This window comes from Rhinolophus ferrumequinum, chromosome 2 (assembly GCF_004115265.2).
Source record: "Rhinolophus ferrumequinum isolate MPI-CBG mRhiFer1 chromosome 2, mRhiFer1_v1.p, whole genome shotgun sequence".
Classification (NCBI taxonomy): Eukaryota; Metazoa; Chordata; class Mammalia; order Chiroptera; family Rhinolophidae; genus Rhinolophus; species Rhinolophus ferrumequinum.
The window spans coordinates 106743872-106757971 of NC_046285.1; the positions used below are offsets into that span (position 1 = coordinate 106743872).

Genomic DNA, 14100 nt, shown 5'->3' on the forward strand with positions numbered 1-14100 from the left:
AAATGGTCCAGTGGTGTTCGTTTACTAAGGAGAAAGGAGTTGGTGTGTGGATTAGAACGTATCAATTGGATGGAATATCATACAACTAGTTAACGTGGTAAATGGGGCTGCGAGCATCAGAAGCCTCAGGTAGATGGAAGGAAGTGAGCAGTAGGGCAGACGTGCTTTTAAATATGTTGTGGTTGTTACAAGCTGTAAAGGAACCTGTAATGTAATGACTGGAACATGCACAAATCAGTGGTGGGATTGGGGAGTTTCCCGTTACGTTTCCTTTAACGTTTTAATAATTTCTAAAACAGTAACCCTGCTAGTAGTCTCGGTTAAAATACCACTTTTCCTCCTGAGAAGCATTTTCTATCTCCTTGTGCCCTCGTTGCTCTGAAATACTGTCCTCTCCCTGTAGCTTTCCTGACACTCGAGGGCAGCATTTTGGGATTTTCTGTTTGTTTTCCCATTTGTGTACTTAGCTTTCCTGCCCCCTCTTTATTTCATGAGCTTTTTAAAGGGCAATGGCAATGTCTCTGTTTCCAAAACCTGTACCTCGGGGCCCTGTGCTCGTGTGTGGAATCAGCTGAGTTACTGCCAGTGAGTTCAAGGGTACAGAAGCTCCTGCGATCAGCTTGGCACTGTTCCGTGATCACTGTCACGGGCAGTGACTGCCAGCATCCTGAGTGGCCTCGTCAGATAAAGGCCAGGTAACCCCACTCCTGACTTTGTTTCCTCACGCTCTGGGGTCCGGGTTGGTCTGACATAAGAGACGTCGGTGCGTGTAGGTTTCAGAGTAAATGTCTTGCTGGTTTCTACACAGGGGCAGTAATCAGCTGTGGAGAAATTGTTTATTACTATAGATAGAAATTAGTTTCCTTCGGTACTTCTGTGAATTCTGAGATTTCCTTCTGGTTTAATTCTGTTTTTTAAAGTGAAATGTTTTAATCATATGTAAAAGGAAGAGGAATATAACAGATGCCCCCCCTTACCCCGACCCAGGCCTCGTGTTAGCCTAGCAAGACTGCCCCTGAAAGCTGTAGAGGACACGAGTCCATCCCAGTGTCTGTGTCTTCTTGATGGGTACCCGTGATAGAGACATGTCACCCCAAGTGACGGGCTGGAGCGGCCTGCCCGCCCTTTCCTGCCACCCCTGTTAACCAGTTGTAAGGTTGGGGGAGCTTATAAACTCTGTGCCTCGGTTTCCTCCTCGGTAAAACTGAGGTGACGACAGTGTCTGTCTCAGAGCATGCTCGTGAGGAATCAGGGTGTTACTGTAGAATGTGCAGGGCTGGCCTCGCTGGGACAGAGGTTTCGTGGGTCAGACTCAACCATTTGTCCACTTTAAATGGATTGCAGTTTATGGTTCATGAGTTATGCGTCAGTAAATAGACACCGAAACCCTGGACCGTCTCAGGTGCCCGGACAGCGCCCGGACGTGACAGCCCAGTTGGCGGGTCTGGCCCATTGTCCCCGTCGGAGCCTGACTCTGGCCACACTGCCTGTGCTTTCCCCAGCTGCCGCCGCAGCTCCCGGGCGCTCTCGGGCAGCGGGAGAAAGACTTCATGCCGTTTGGGGCATTTCTAAAAGTCACAAGACTATAAAGTTTAGGTTTTCGCCAAAAGCAGCATGGATACTTGTCAGTTATTGACAAATGACTACTATACGCCTGTTTTACCTGATAATCTCGGTTCCTCTTTAAAAACTGAAGTCATGGTGACGCTTTTTATTTTTAGCATCCCTACCCAACAGAAGATGAGAAAAAACAGATTGCTGCTCAGACAAATTTGACACTACTCCAAGTGAACAACTGGTAAGACGTGCTCGCTTTCCAGAACTGTGCTGGTCCACTTCACAGAACACGTGGAAATAGTGACTTCTGGTTGCACATAGATGAGTTCTTTCACCTAGCAAGACTTGTCAGGGCTGGAATCCGTGGCAAGCCACTGAAGAGTAAACCAGCACACACTTTGAACTTGCATGTTGAATGACCAGCACCTCCCTGTGGGCTTCTTGCCTGCGTCCGCCCTACGTGCCTGATTAGGAATGTGTTCTCTGTTGCCTTACTAACCCCAGGCCCCCACGGTCAGTCAGCAATGGGATGTGTTCGTGGCTGAGCTTCTCTAGAAGGGTGCTGGATGGCCGAGATCAGCTATCCTGACCTCTGGTGGCCCCTCGGCAGCCTCCCACCTTTCAAAGCCTGCGTCCCTTCGTCAGCTATGATTGGGGGTGACAACCCCTCAGCCGCCCATGTGTGGCCTTCCCCACGGCCAGGGTGCTAAGAGGGAGCCTTCCAGGACGGTGTTCCTTTATTAAGGAAACCTCCTGGTGTAGACCTGTGGCACCCATGACTGAGGACGCCTGGACGCTGACCATGGCTTTTCCCTTCAGCACTTAATTGTGTCTATGGCCATTCCTTTCATTTTTATTTACTTATGATTCAGACGTAGGAAATGATTTTAGCTTAATGAAATTGGCACACATAAAAGAAAAGGAAGCACGAATTCTACCACTTGCAAACATGGTTATCTTATTTTAACTGGTAAAATTTAAAATTGAAGGTCAGGGAAGTCCCCCTATAAATGATAAGCCTCCCGAGTTACGCAGATACACATACGGGAGGCACGCTTTGGCACTGGGCTAAATAGTTCTGTTATCCTGCCTCTCAGCCATCAGTTTTGACTTGGGAAGCAACAGTAGACCATGCTATTTGAATTATTTCCTGCTAAATCTCTCTCTCTCTCTCTCTCTTTTTTTTTTTTAAAGTTTATTGAGGCAACAGTTGTTAGTAGTTACACAGATTTCAGGTGTACAATTCTGTAACACATCATCTATATGTCACATTGTGTGTTCACCACCCGGAGTCAGTTCTCCTTCCATCACCATATACTTGATAAATCTTTTTAAGTAAACTGTTAACAGAAACCTAAGTTGCACGTTATTGCTGCTGTGCTGTTGTGACGTCCCAGTGTGTCCCAGTAGTTCTCTCGTGTGGGCTTGTGTTGACACTTGTGTTTGGTTTTAGTCATGACACTGATTGATTGCAGGGTGAGTGCACAGTTACTTCTTTGGTCTTCTGATGCTTTTGTCACCATTCAGCCCTCACCTTACTTTTCTTTGTTTATTGACTTCCTCATGTTCCCTAACAGGCTGCTCTGTGTTGTTCACAGGATTGTCTTATCTAGAAGGTTTAACATCAACTTTTACCTTTTAGAATTACTACCAGTTTAATGACATGACTTTCATAAATTCTAAAATTTCCAAAATCTTTTAATTACTATTTGTAGCTACTTTTACTCTTTGTGACTTTTTTTTTACTCTTATATTCACAAAATACTCTTATATTACATCTGGGACTGAGGCTGACCACAGCCTCGTTAGCTTATGTCTCTGCCTCAAAGCAGCTTTGAAGAAGAAGGGTGAAGCAGCAGCAGCGGGCTTCTGTCCAAGATGCCGCTGGAGCCAGGGGCGCTGCGGGCTGTCGTGAGGTCTTCTGGTTCAGGTCATGCTTGTGCCACAGGGACCGAAGATACACTCTGAGTGAAGCTCTCGGGCGGCTGTCATTGTTATCAGATGTGTCCACATGCAGTTTTACATGTTCTCGAGTCTTCAGATTTTAACGCAAAGCAGCCTTAGTGTCAGTCTACTTCTAGTCTGTCGTTTTGCATGTGGGCCTCAGAAGAGAAGCTGCCACGCCCTGACAGACCAATTTGACCTCTGCTCCACGCAGGATGTGCTGCCCAGCCACCCCGAGGTCAGCTTTCAGGGGTTAGCACGAGTGACTAGCAAGAGGTTGGTTCCCTCTGTCTGTCCCTCGGAATCCTGAGACCAAATGACAGAACAGCTCCCCAGGCTTGGCGGGTGTGGTTTTCTGTCCTGGGTCAAGCTGACCTGTGAGTCGGCTTTGCGGGACAGCTGTGGCTCTCCTGCCATCACAGGTCGTGGGGTGTAGATGGACAGGCGCAGGGGTCATTTTCTGGGCCCTCCAGAGACTGCGGACGAGTCACTGCCTCGTCCTCCCGCTTTCCCACATTGGGAGGCAACAGCCCGGGTCCTGGGAGGGCTGGGAATTAAAGAAAGCAGTCTTTCTTTCCCCATCTTTAAAACTTACTGCCGGATCTGTTTCTGTGAAAGCACATCCTGCCTTGCTTGCTGCTTGAGCGCTTTTGCGGCTCTCTACGTGGCGCTCAGTCTCAAAGAGCAGCGGAAGTCCATTTGATTTTATCCTGGTGCTAGCCGCATGTCCAGGGCAGTTTGGTGACTCGTGACTTCGCCATCTAAGAAGTAGCCTCCCACTCAGAATAGTCTTTGGAAGAGATGGACTCCTGCCTGAGACCACGCTCAGTGGTCACGATGGAGCAGCGACTGCACGCTCCAAGGTCGGGCTTTGTCCTCAGGGACACACGGCGAGGCCACGTGGGACGGGTAGTGCCGTTGTAACCTGTCTCTCCCTGAGAGAAAGTAATGTCACAGGCACACCTGACAGTGTCCGCACTGCATGATGAATGTCACCTTCACAAACGTGGACTAGATCAAAGTGGAGAAGAGGTGACAGGAAGGAGGTGGTCTTAGACCGTGAGTGGTTTTAAAACCAGCTCGCCCTCTTTTTCTGGACACGTGGCTAATGTACGTGTGCCTGGCGTCAGTGTCTGCTGGGCTGGAGTCGGAGCTTTTCCGACCGGCTCGGACGGTCCTAAAGCAGCTCGTTCCCTAGAGGCCCTTGTCGCTCCCGCACAGGCCTTCCCAGAGGCCGCTGTGCTGACGGCTGTTCCTTTGTTGGCCTCGGTGTGTAGGTTCATCAATGCTAGAAGACGGATTCTTCAGCCCATGTTGGATTCGAGTTGTTCCGAAACTCCAAAAACAAAGAAGAAAACTGCTCAGAACAGGCCGGTTCAGAGGTTTTGGCCCGACTCCATCGCGTCAGGAGCCGCACAGCCGCCGTCCGGTGACCTCGCCATGTCGGAAGGTACGGGCTGGCCCAGGGCGCGCACGTACGGTAACACTGCAGGGCGGTGATGAGCCGTCGGCACGAAAGGCCGCGATTGACCGCTGCTCCTGGGAGTGTAGGGAACGTGAAGTGTGTGCAGTTGCCTGGTTTTGCATCTGAGGCGTGACAAAGGCCTTAGCTGTGGACGCGTCATTCTGGGTGCCAGTGTGGAAGGGGCACCAGTGCTAGGGACCAGACGACACTCGGCATGATACACGATCCACACCCAAGACCCAGCGGCGACTGCCCTGGCCTGGCTCCTTCCCACCTCTCTCTTCCCTCGCACTCGGGGCAGAGTGTGGCATTGTCACATTTTCACACCTGGCCCTGTGCTTCTTTCCCTTTTAGTCCCTTCAGCCTGTGTCTCGCTTTTGCTTATCTGCCTTGACCCGTCCCTCTCTCCCCAGTCACAGGCCACCCCTCCGACATGTTTAATGTGCATCTTTCTGGCTTGTGTGCATATATATTTTTTTCCTTTTTTTTTTTTTGGCAGTTTTGTAACTTTATTTGACGACCAGCAGTTAGTTCTCATCCACATTAACTGTCTGCAGATTTTTGAAAGTGGTGACAGGTACGTAGGTAACCAATGTATAGAGCTTATTTGGTGAGTCTTCATCCTCATTACGCTTCCTGGACAACCGCACCCAGATGTGGTATGGGACATTCCTTATTCCTTTGGCCCAGACAGCTTTGTTGAGTCTGGTGTCAGTGCGCACATCTGGTGTTCCCATCTCCTTCATGGCAAATTTCCGGATCTCTGAGTGCCCGTGGGGCAGGCTTCTTGAAACCCACTCCATGGATGCGCTTGTGAATGTTGGTGGTGTACTCTCTGGTCACTACCTCGTTGATGGCAGAACGGCCCTTCTTTTTCTCGCCACCCTTCTTTGCGGGAGCCATCCTGCCCGGCCCAAGTTGGAAAGACTTGTGTGCATATATTTTTAAATGTATTACCAACGGTGTTACCATCTCATTCTCACTTTTTCATTCTCCATCTTTTTTTCACTCAGCAGCACGCTGTTACTAAGTTAGGAAAGTTTGGGCCATTATTTCTTCAAATATATTTTGTCTTTCCCCCACCGCCCTACCCCTTCAGGACCCCTACTTCCTGTATGTGAGGTGGTTAAAAGTCACACAGGTACAGACGCTCTTTCAGGTTTTGGATTCTGTTTCTGTTTCTCCACGGCTCGTTCCTATTTCCGCCCGTCGGCTTCAGCAGTCTCTTTCTTGTGCTGTGTTGAATCTTCTCTAGCCCCCCCAGCGGGCTTCTCACGTTACACATGTAGTTTTTGTCTCTAGGAGTTCCACGTGAGTCTTCGATGTCTCCCATGGGTCTCCTTAAGTGCTGAGCACAGAGAGAACAGTCGCAATACCTCCTTGGGACCCGTCGGTTGATTCTGTCCCGTCAGTTCTGGTCGGTTCCCACCGATGCGTTTTCTCCTCATTCTGGGCTGTTCTCCTGCCCGTCGCTGTGCCCGGGGATCTCTGGCTGGGGCCAGGTACTGGGAACGACCACAGGTCTTCCTGAGCTCTGTTCTGGAGCTCAGTCCATGAGGACAGTCTGATCCTCTTGGGCCTTTGGGGTTCCTTCTTGTTCTCTGGGCCCAGCAGTGCCTTGTTCCAGGCTCTTTGCCCCCCACAATTGAGCAAGACCTTGAGAGCGCCCCCGGGGGCCATGCACTGGCTGTGTCCAGTGCGGCTCTCAGCCCTGGACACTGTGCTCGGTCCTTCCCCAGCTGTGCTGGCCCAGGGCTTGGGGTGGGCCCCTCACAGTGGGCCGTGAATCATGCTTATTTTATTTCCACCTAATCCCTCGAGTTGTGGCCTGTGCGTTTAAAGCTTTGGCTTCATCATGTGGGTTTTGATATGTAGTGATCCTACATTCATATTCAAATAACTTCTTGTTTTCTCTTTTCATCCAATAATTAGAACGGTATTATTTCTCTCTCTCTGTCTCTCCTCCCTTCTACCTCCTTCGGAAAAGGCAGTATGTATCTATTAGGGGAGAAGTTCAAATAAGAATATGCAGTGAAAACAGATCTTTCCTCCATCCCGACATCTGTTCTTCTCCAGAGACGAATGACCCTTATCGCCGTGTCCTGTCCACGCCCCCAGCACACATGTGATGTGGTATTCTGTGCACAGACGTGAGTGAGCCTTTTCCCCAGACATGAACATATCCTGTAATGGTGTCTCCTCTTGCTTTCACCACTGGTAATACATCTGGAGATTTTGACAGATGAACACATGCCGCCCCTGGTTCCCAAGATGGCCAGGGCTTGGCACATCCCAGCTTTCTTGTTTCCCCTTTCAGACTGGTCTTCCCTGCTCCGGTTGTGTTCCCTCTGCTTTGCTTCTCCAGTTACGTCCATCTCGGCCTTTGTCCCACCTTCTCTGTTCTCTCTTGTTCCCCTTGCGGCACTTGGTTTCCGAGGGCGGAGGCCGCATCCCAGAGCCACACGGGGTCTTAACGTGAGGTCAGATGAGCAAACAGCACTCAGCTGGGGGACGAGGCATCTTCCCGCACGAGCGCCTCTGATTCGTGACCACCCCACTCTGCCGCAGGCGCCGTCGTGACGATCAGCACGCCGGTGAGCATGAATGTGGACAGCCTCCAGTCCCTGTCCTCGGACGGGGCCACCCTGGCGGTGCAGCACGTCATGATGGCGGAGCAGAGCGAGGACGAGTCGGTCGACAGCCCGGGGGCCGGCGGGGCCGCGCTCACCCCCGCCCACATCAGCGGGCTGGTCCTGGAGAACAGCGACTCGCTGCAGTAGGACCGGCGGCCAGGACCCGGCGGCGGGCCTGGCTTTCGACAGTTTGCACAGCAAACATTTTACACGGTTTTGTTTCTACCCTGTTTTATATGTAGATATAGAAGCGTGCACTTTTGTATTTCACGGTGAGCTTTGGGAGCGTCTGTGCAGAGCGGCGAGTTCTCTCACGTTGTGTGTGTGCGTGCGTGTGTGGGGGGCGGGGGGCTTCAAGGAAATTCTTTAAAGGTTTAACGCTAAAAATGTGATGAATGACAGACACCCCCGTGAGCCCCTCATTAGCTGAAGGAATAGTGTTGCCATTTTTCTAAAAAATTATGCAGTTTTCATTGAGTTCCGTGGTTTAAGCAGGTTTCAGTGGGCTGATCTGTTTGTGTGGCCCATGGATTTGAAAGAAGCTGCTGCGCTGGTGCGGGGTGGGTGACAAGGCGTGACAACAAACTGAGTGACTCGTGGCAAATTTACAGCAATCTAAACACAGTCAAGTTCTCTCCTATTCAGTGAGCCCTGTTTCGTTGGCTATCTATAAAAAGAAACTCCTATTTTTACCTTGCTGGAATTATTGGAATAAAAGCTATTTTATAAATTCGTGATGAATGGACTATACTATATTGAGGATGAAATTTCTAGAGAAGAAACCATACTGCTTACTATTTCCATTTGGAGTGTTCTGAATTGACCAAATTTAATGAACTTGCCTGCCCTAAGTTCGCTAGGGTAGTACTTTGCATTTACTACTATAAAAGAAACAACTATTTAATGAAATTTGTATCTTAAAATTTTGGTTTCTAAGTAAATGCTCAGATTGCATTTTACACTTGATCTAAACATGTATCTAAAGACATTTGCTAAATAGGACTTAGGTAAGTTAAGTGAAATGGTAGCCAGATATCAGTCAAAAGCTCTTACCATACATATTTCAGTCTAATTTAAATTTGACTACAGTTCGATGGTGACTATACCAATGTCAGCTGTGTATTGTTTTAGAATTTTTTAGTCAGCCATGTTATGCATAGAATGTTTATTATAAACTCATATAAAATGTTCTGTGTCCCATTGGCTCAGGGCTAGGGTATAACAAACATTCACTTGGTCACATAATTGACAGATATCCATGAAGTGACCAAACGCACGGGATGGTGCTGATGGAGTGACACGGATTCTCGTGTGCGGGCTATACTCGTGGCTCTCAGTCCCAGGGTCCACGCTTTCTCCTCGTACACGTTGCTCTGGAATTCCCGGAGCCCGCCTCTGACTCGGTCACACGAGATGCGGAATAGTGTTAGGACTTCCATTTCCTGGTGACAAGAGGAACCAAAAGCGCAGACTGGTTTTGTTTGCTTGGGTTGGTTGGTTTTCATCTATTCACTTGTGGGTGGGGCTTTTTCTCTGAGGAAACGGGGGCACCTTGTTTCATAGAGAAGGGCTTTATATAATCTTAACTGGGGTACCCGGACGCTCGGCGTGTCTCTAACGGATGGTTTCATGGTTTGGGAAGGTCACCAGTTCTTGCGATTCTACAATAGTAATGAGTTCTGGACCCAGGTTACTTTGAGGGATATTTGAGCTAGTGCAGAATTTTTTCTGGGACTGACTTCTCCTTCAAAATTTATTAATTAAAGTTTAATCCTAGGAAAGTCCTTCCGAGATAACTAGAAGACAGCAAGAAATAATAGACATTTCTTTTAAAACATTTCAGCTTTAAAAGAAAAACTTGACTATCAACTCTTTAGGGAGAGAATAAACATTCTTCAGCAGGTATTGAATTCCTTATTTATAAAGGTTTTTAATATTTTAAGTCTACACAAGTATGAAAGATCATTTTAGCTTTACTTCAGACTGTTGGATGTTTTAAGAGTAGGACCTGTGGAAGCCAGCCAGCCCTCCCCTTCTCTCCTCCCTCCCCTCCCTTCAGGTTGGTGAAAACATTCTTAGAACGTGGCTCCTCATAGGCCTTCTTCCCCCAGCAGAAGCCAAGCCCACTGGAGCGGCCAGTGGTTAGCTGAGGCTGCACAATCCATGTCGGGGTTACCCCCCCCCCCCCCGCTGGCCTGAGACTCCACCTTCTGTGCCCGGTGACATTGGTGTGTGCCCTGCAGCCCAAGTGGGTGTCCTTAAGCTCCAGGGTGTTGCTGCATTCAGAGTAGGGTAAAGGTCATTTAGAGAGAGGACACCTGTGCACGTAGCCTGAGGTTCCTTTAACCGCTCCCCAGTAACCACCCGACTGACCACCTGACGCGGCAAGCTGTCAAGGGTTGCTAAACCGCCGCCCAGCACATTTGCTGTCAGTTTGCACCTTATGAATCCCCATTTTCCTGCCCTCGGACATCTGAGAGAATCTGAGTACAGCCCACTGTGCTTTCATTGTCCCCAAGCAGATCCCATTGGACTTCGTTCTTGTTAGGTTCTTTCCTGATCATGAAGGACGCTTTTGAATGTGTTGTGAGCCCCGAGGGCAGCACGCTGGTGTGTGCGCTGCTCAGCTGACCGCAGGTAGCGGACGGCTTTGCCAAGCCCAGCGAGCCCCCTGAAGGACGCACCCAGCTCCGTCTTTTGGTTCCAGGTAGCACAGCAGGTTTAAGCATCTCTCCACGTGCAAAGGAGAGTGAGCATGGCGCCAGCTTGTTCAGACCACAGAGCAGCGAAGCTCAAATCTCACCCCTGGAGCTTCGGGAGTCTGTTCTGTGTTACCTGCCGGGTGACCCGACTCTGACCTGTGTGACAAAGTGTTGGAGCACTTTTTTCTTTTAGACAAACCACACATACTCGGAAGGTGTGAAAGGCCTATCTCTGGCAGTTAGTGACAGAAATTACTCAGTAATCTTCCTTTGTTTTAGTTGTTTGGTCTATGAACTGACAATCTTTAAAATGTGAATACTGTAACAATATGTTTTCTTGGATTGTTGTCTTTAAAAGGGATTTTTGTGAAGCAATTGGTTTATCAAAGCAGAAAAATTAAAAATAGAAACAAGCCTTATGGATGTTTTATTTTCTAAAGCTCATGTCACCACAAGCTGCTTTTCTGTTTCAAGTAAAACATTCAGATTGTTGACGTGTTTTGCTGGTGACACTTAGGGTCCATAGTGACCCCCGTACATTTTAAAAATGAGGATTGCACTGCATGGCGGCCTCCAGAGCCATTCGTTTTTCAAGAATCGCAGATTACTTCAGTTAGTCCTTGGTTTCCCAGGGAAAAATTAGAACATTTTTATTTGCTTTTTTATTGTATTTTATCATAAATCTCTTTGACATTAATGAGAAGAAAATGATTCCTCAGTGAGCCATCGCCTTTCCTGGGTCACGTTGTAAGCGAGGCCGTCGCTGGACACCCTGGAGAGGGGCGCTGGGACAAGTCCAGAGTGGTGTCTTCTTTGTGGTCAGTGTATGGACTTTGTGCTCCAAACTGTGTGCTCCCGGGCCACCGTGAGTCCGCAGACTCGAGTGTTTTCTAAAAGTGTACCTGAAATTGTCAATCTTGCTGGAGGCTTGGCTCCCAGCTGTGAAGTGTATTGTTTCAGGAAAAGTTCTGATTGATTTGATAGAAAGTGAGTCACTATGTTCTCTCTCCAACTCTGTAGGTCAGAGGTGAGAGGGTGGGCATGAATTTTAACCAGGTGAGACCTCGGCCCAGCCCTTGACCGGCACCTCCAGGCTTCCAGTGCTTTGTTTAATAAAAGGGAAGAAATTGGTTTATATGGTTTATTCTAGTTCAAAAGTACTATTTATGAATAGTGGAATTCTGGTCTCTAGAGAGAGATGAGTAAATAAGTAATGATCCAGCAAATCCTGAAAATAAGAAATATATTTGGATTAAATGTTTAGTGTTCACATTTTGTTGCATTTTGCAGATGTCCTTAATAACGTAGATTATGTTTGGCCTACATGCGTTGCTGGATACACTCTAAGGAGAAATTCTTAGCATAAACGATTTTTGCCCTTTTACAATTAGATCCTCTTAAACCTTCATTGAGACCTAAGATGTGTGTGCTATTTTCTAACTGAAATTTGCGAAACTATAGCACTGTATCGTCTAGATACACGTGACTTAACACAGTGCGTGCTGGTCTGGGAGGTGGGGCTGTGGGCCCTGGGCCGGCTGTCCATCACGCGGCCCCGGCCAGGGCTGGCTCTGCACAGAGAGGGTCCCCGCAAGGTCTCATCCAGCTCTACCCTTCTTAGTCTATAGAGGACTAGTTAGTGTTGTTAACTGAATAACTTAGTAGGTGTTTTACATATAGATAGTATGTGGAAGGCATTATTTTGCACAGAGGTTTGTTTTTTCTCTCATGATTTAAATGAACCCAAGACTTCAGCCTGTAAAAGCCAACGATGGCTTTGGCACAAACCAGGAGTCCTCTTATCCCACCGCGTTTGACAGGAACCTTTAATGATGTTGATGGCTTTAGTTGCTTAGACACTTTTAGGAAATGGCTGGTAGATAAAATCAGGTATATTTTTAAAACATTTTGCTGTATGTCAACTCGTGTTTTCCTGATATGATCTCTACACAGCATCCATGTCAGAGTAAACTGTGAATCCCTTAGTGGCTTATGCTCTGGCCATGTTAGTGTAGCCCCGAGTTTGCAAACCAGAAGGTTGTGCCAGAGAACAGCCAGGGGCTGGAGGAAATGCTCGACGAATCGAGCCAGAGAAGCCGGGAAGCTGCGTTTCCAGAAGCCGTGGCTGGAGGCACCTGGTGGCTCAGATAAGAGCAGTGCAGAGGAGTGGGGTAGGGACAGAGGCCGGCTCTCGGGTGACAGAAGGAGATGATGTGGGAGCTTGCCTCTGTTGCTTGGGGTGAGGACGACCTTTGAAGACCCCACGTGCGTAGGTGAGAGGGCAAAACTTTGGTGGGTTTGGCCAGACCCAGAGGACGGGTTCCTGTTCCGTGAAGGATGCCATGGACTGTTCAGTGGGTGACAACCTGAGAAGTCCTTTTCCCTTGTTTAACAGCAAAAGCTGACAGGGAGTTCCTACTTAGGATTAAGTGGGGATTCCTGCACATCAACAAGAAAAAGACTGGATATCAAGAGAAAAATGACAGGATATTCACTGGATATAAGGAAAACCCAAAAGGCCAACAAGCACTTGAAGAAGTGCTGCGCCCCCATAATCACAGATGCATAAATTAAAACCACTTTCTTAGGCAAAAGTTGGGAAGGGGCACCGCGTATTTGTGGAGGTGGGAGCCTGCTGCTGCTGGTGGAGTCCTAGCTGACGGCACTTAAGGAAATGGCACTGTGCTCGGGTCCTGCAGCCTTGGCCAGAGCACTCAGGGTCACGTGGGGTCCCACAGAGATGTCCGGGGCAGCACATCTCTTTTGACAGTGGGTTGTTTTCCCCTTGTTCAGTGTCTCATAATTTGTGATTGCCAGATTTTTTTTTTTTTTTTTGTAGAACAGTAGAGACCAAAGTAGGGAGTCCACATGCCCAGAAATGGGCATATTTCCCCCAAACGTGCCTTTGCTGCTTTTGTTCAAGTGTAGATATTATGTAGTAAGGTCCTTTTGACATTCGTCTGGCTCACGTACCCCTTCGCACTGTGTGAATATACTTCTATTGTCTGATCCTTCCAATAGTTTTGCAATAATTGGAGGTACATCGATATTCACTTTAGACGGTTATGATGAAGCAACCGGCACTCCTCGCTTAGGTGTTACGTAACCACATTCTCATACAGCCTTCCAGTTGTTGTTGTTTTCTAGGTGCTCACGCAGCCCCCCAGTCTACCAGACTTGAGTCTCAGCGCCTGCGCAGACCTCGGATGTTTCCTCCCCCCTCAGGGCATCACTCCTCAGCTCTTTCTGTTGCAGTCTGTCTGCCTGGCCCTGTTGTCCTGGGCTCTCCCTTCCCCGTCCTGCGGGGGAGTGCCCTCCATGACTTCTTGTTTTACTCCATTTAGGTGGGGTGCACCTTTCAGCGCTTTCCTGGGTAAGGAGGCCACTTGCCTCAGTGTAGACGTCCACACCCCTCCACTGGTAAGGAGTGTGCCGCGTCAAGGGTTCTGCACGGCACCCCTTCTCCTCTTGGATGTACTCAGGCTCCTCTCTCATCTCCCAGCCTCCACGTGGAGATGGAGAAGTTGGATGCCTGTCTCATTCCCGAGAGTTTCCACGTGAGCTGGGTTTCCCCAGGCACCTCTGGAAGCTTCTGTGGGGTCTTCTTGTCCCAAGTCATCTAACATCTCATGATGATGTTGCCCTGTGGGTCGTTCTCCATCCATTGTGCTGGGAATTGGGGGGGCTCTCTCAACCTGCAAAATTGTGTCTTTTGGGAATTTTTTGAATTAGTTCCTTTTTTTCTTTCTGGAGCTATTACTAATCAAATATTGAATCTAAGAAGCTCAAAGAATTCCAA

General features: G+C 48.6%; 1 protein-coding gene and 1 pseudogene across 1 annotated transcript in view; one reads left to right on the plus strand and one right to left on the minus strand.

Moving 5' to 3' along the window:
* The window catches only part of PKNOX1 (PBX/knotted 1 homeobox 1), a 30793-nt gene extending 17698 nt beyond the window's left edge, over positions 1–13095 (plus strand). Inside the window, 3 exon segments of the mRNA XM_033131556.1 lie at positions 1722–1798; positions 4779–4951; positions 7535–13095. Of these exon segments, the coding sequence (XP_032987447.1) occupies positions 1722–1798; positions 4779–4951; positions 7535–7746 (462 nt within the window). The 3' untranslated portion in view covers positions 7747–13095.
* LOC117036591 (60S ribosomal protein L31-like) lies at positions 5448–5875 on the minus strand (annotated as a pseudogene).
* Positions 13096–14100: the final 1005 nt, after the last annotated feature.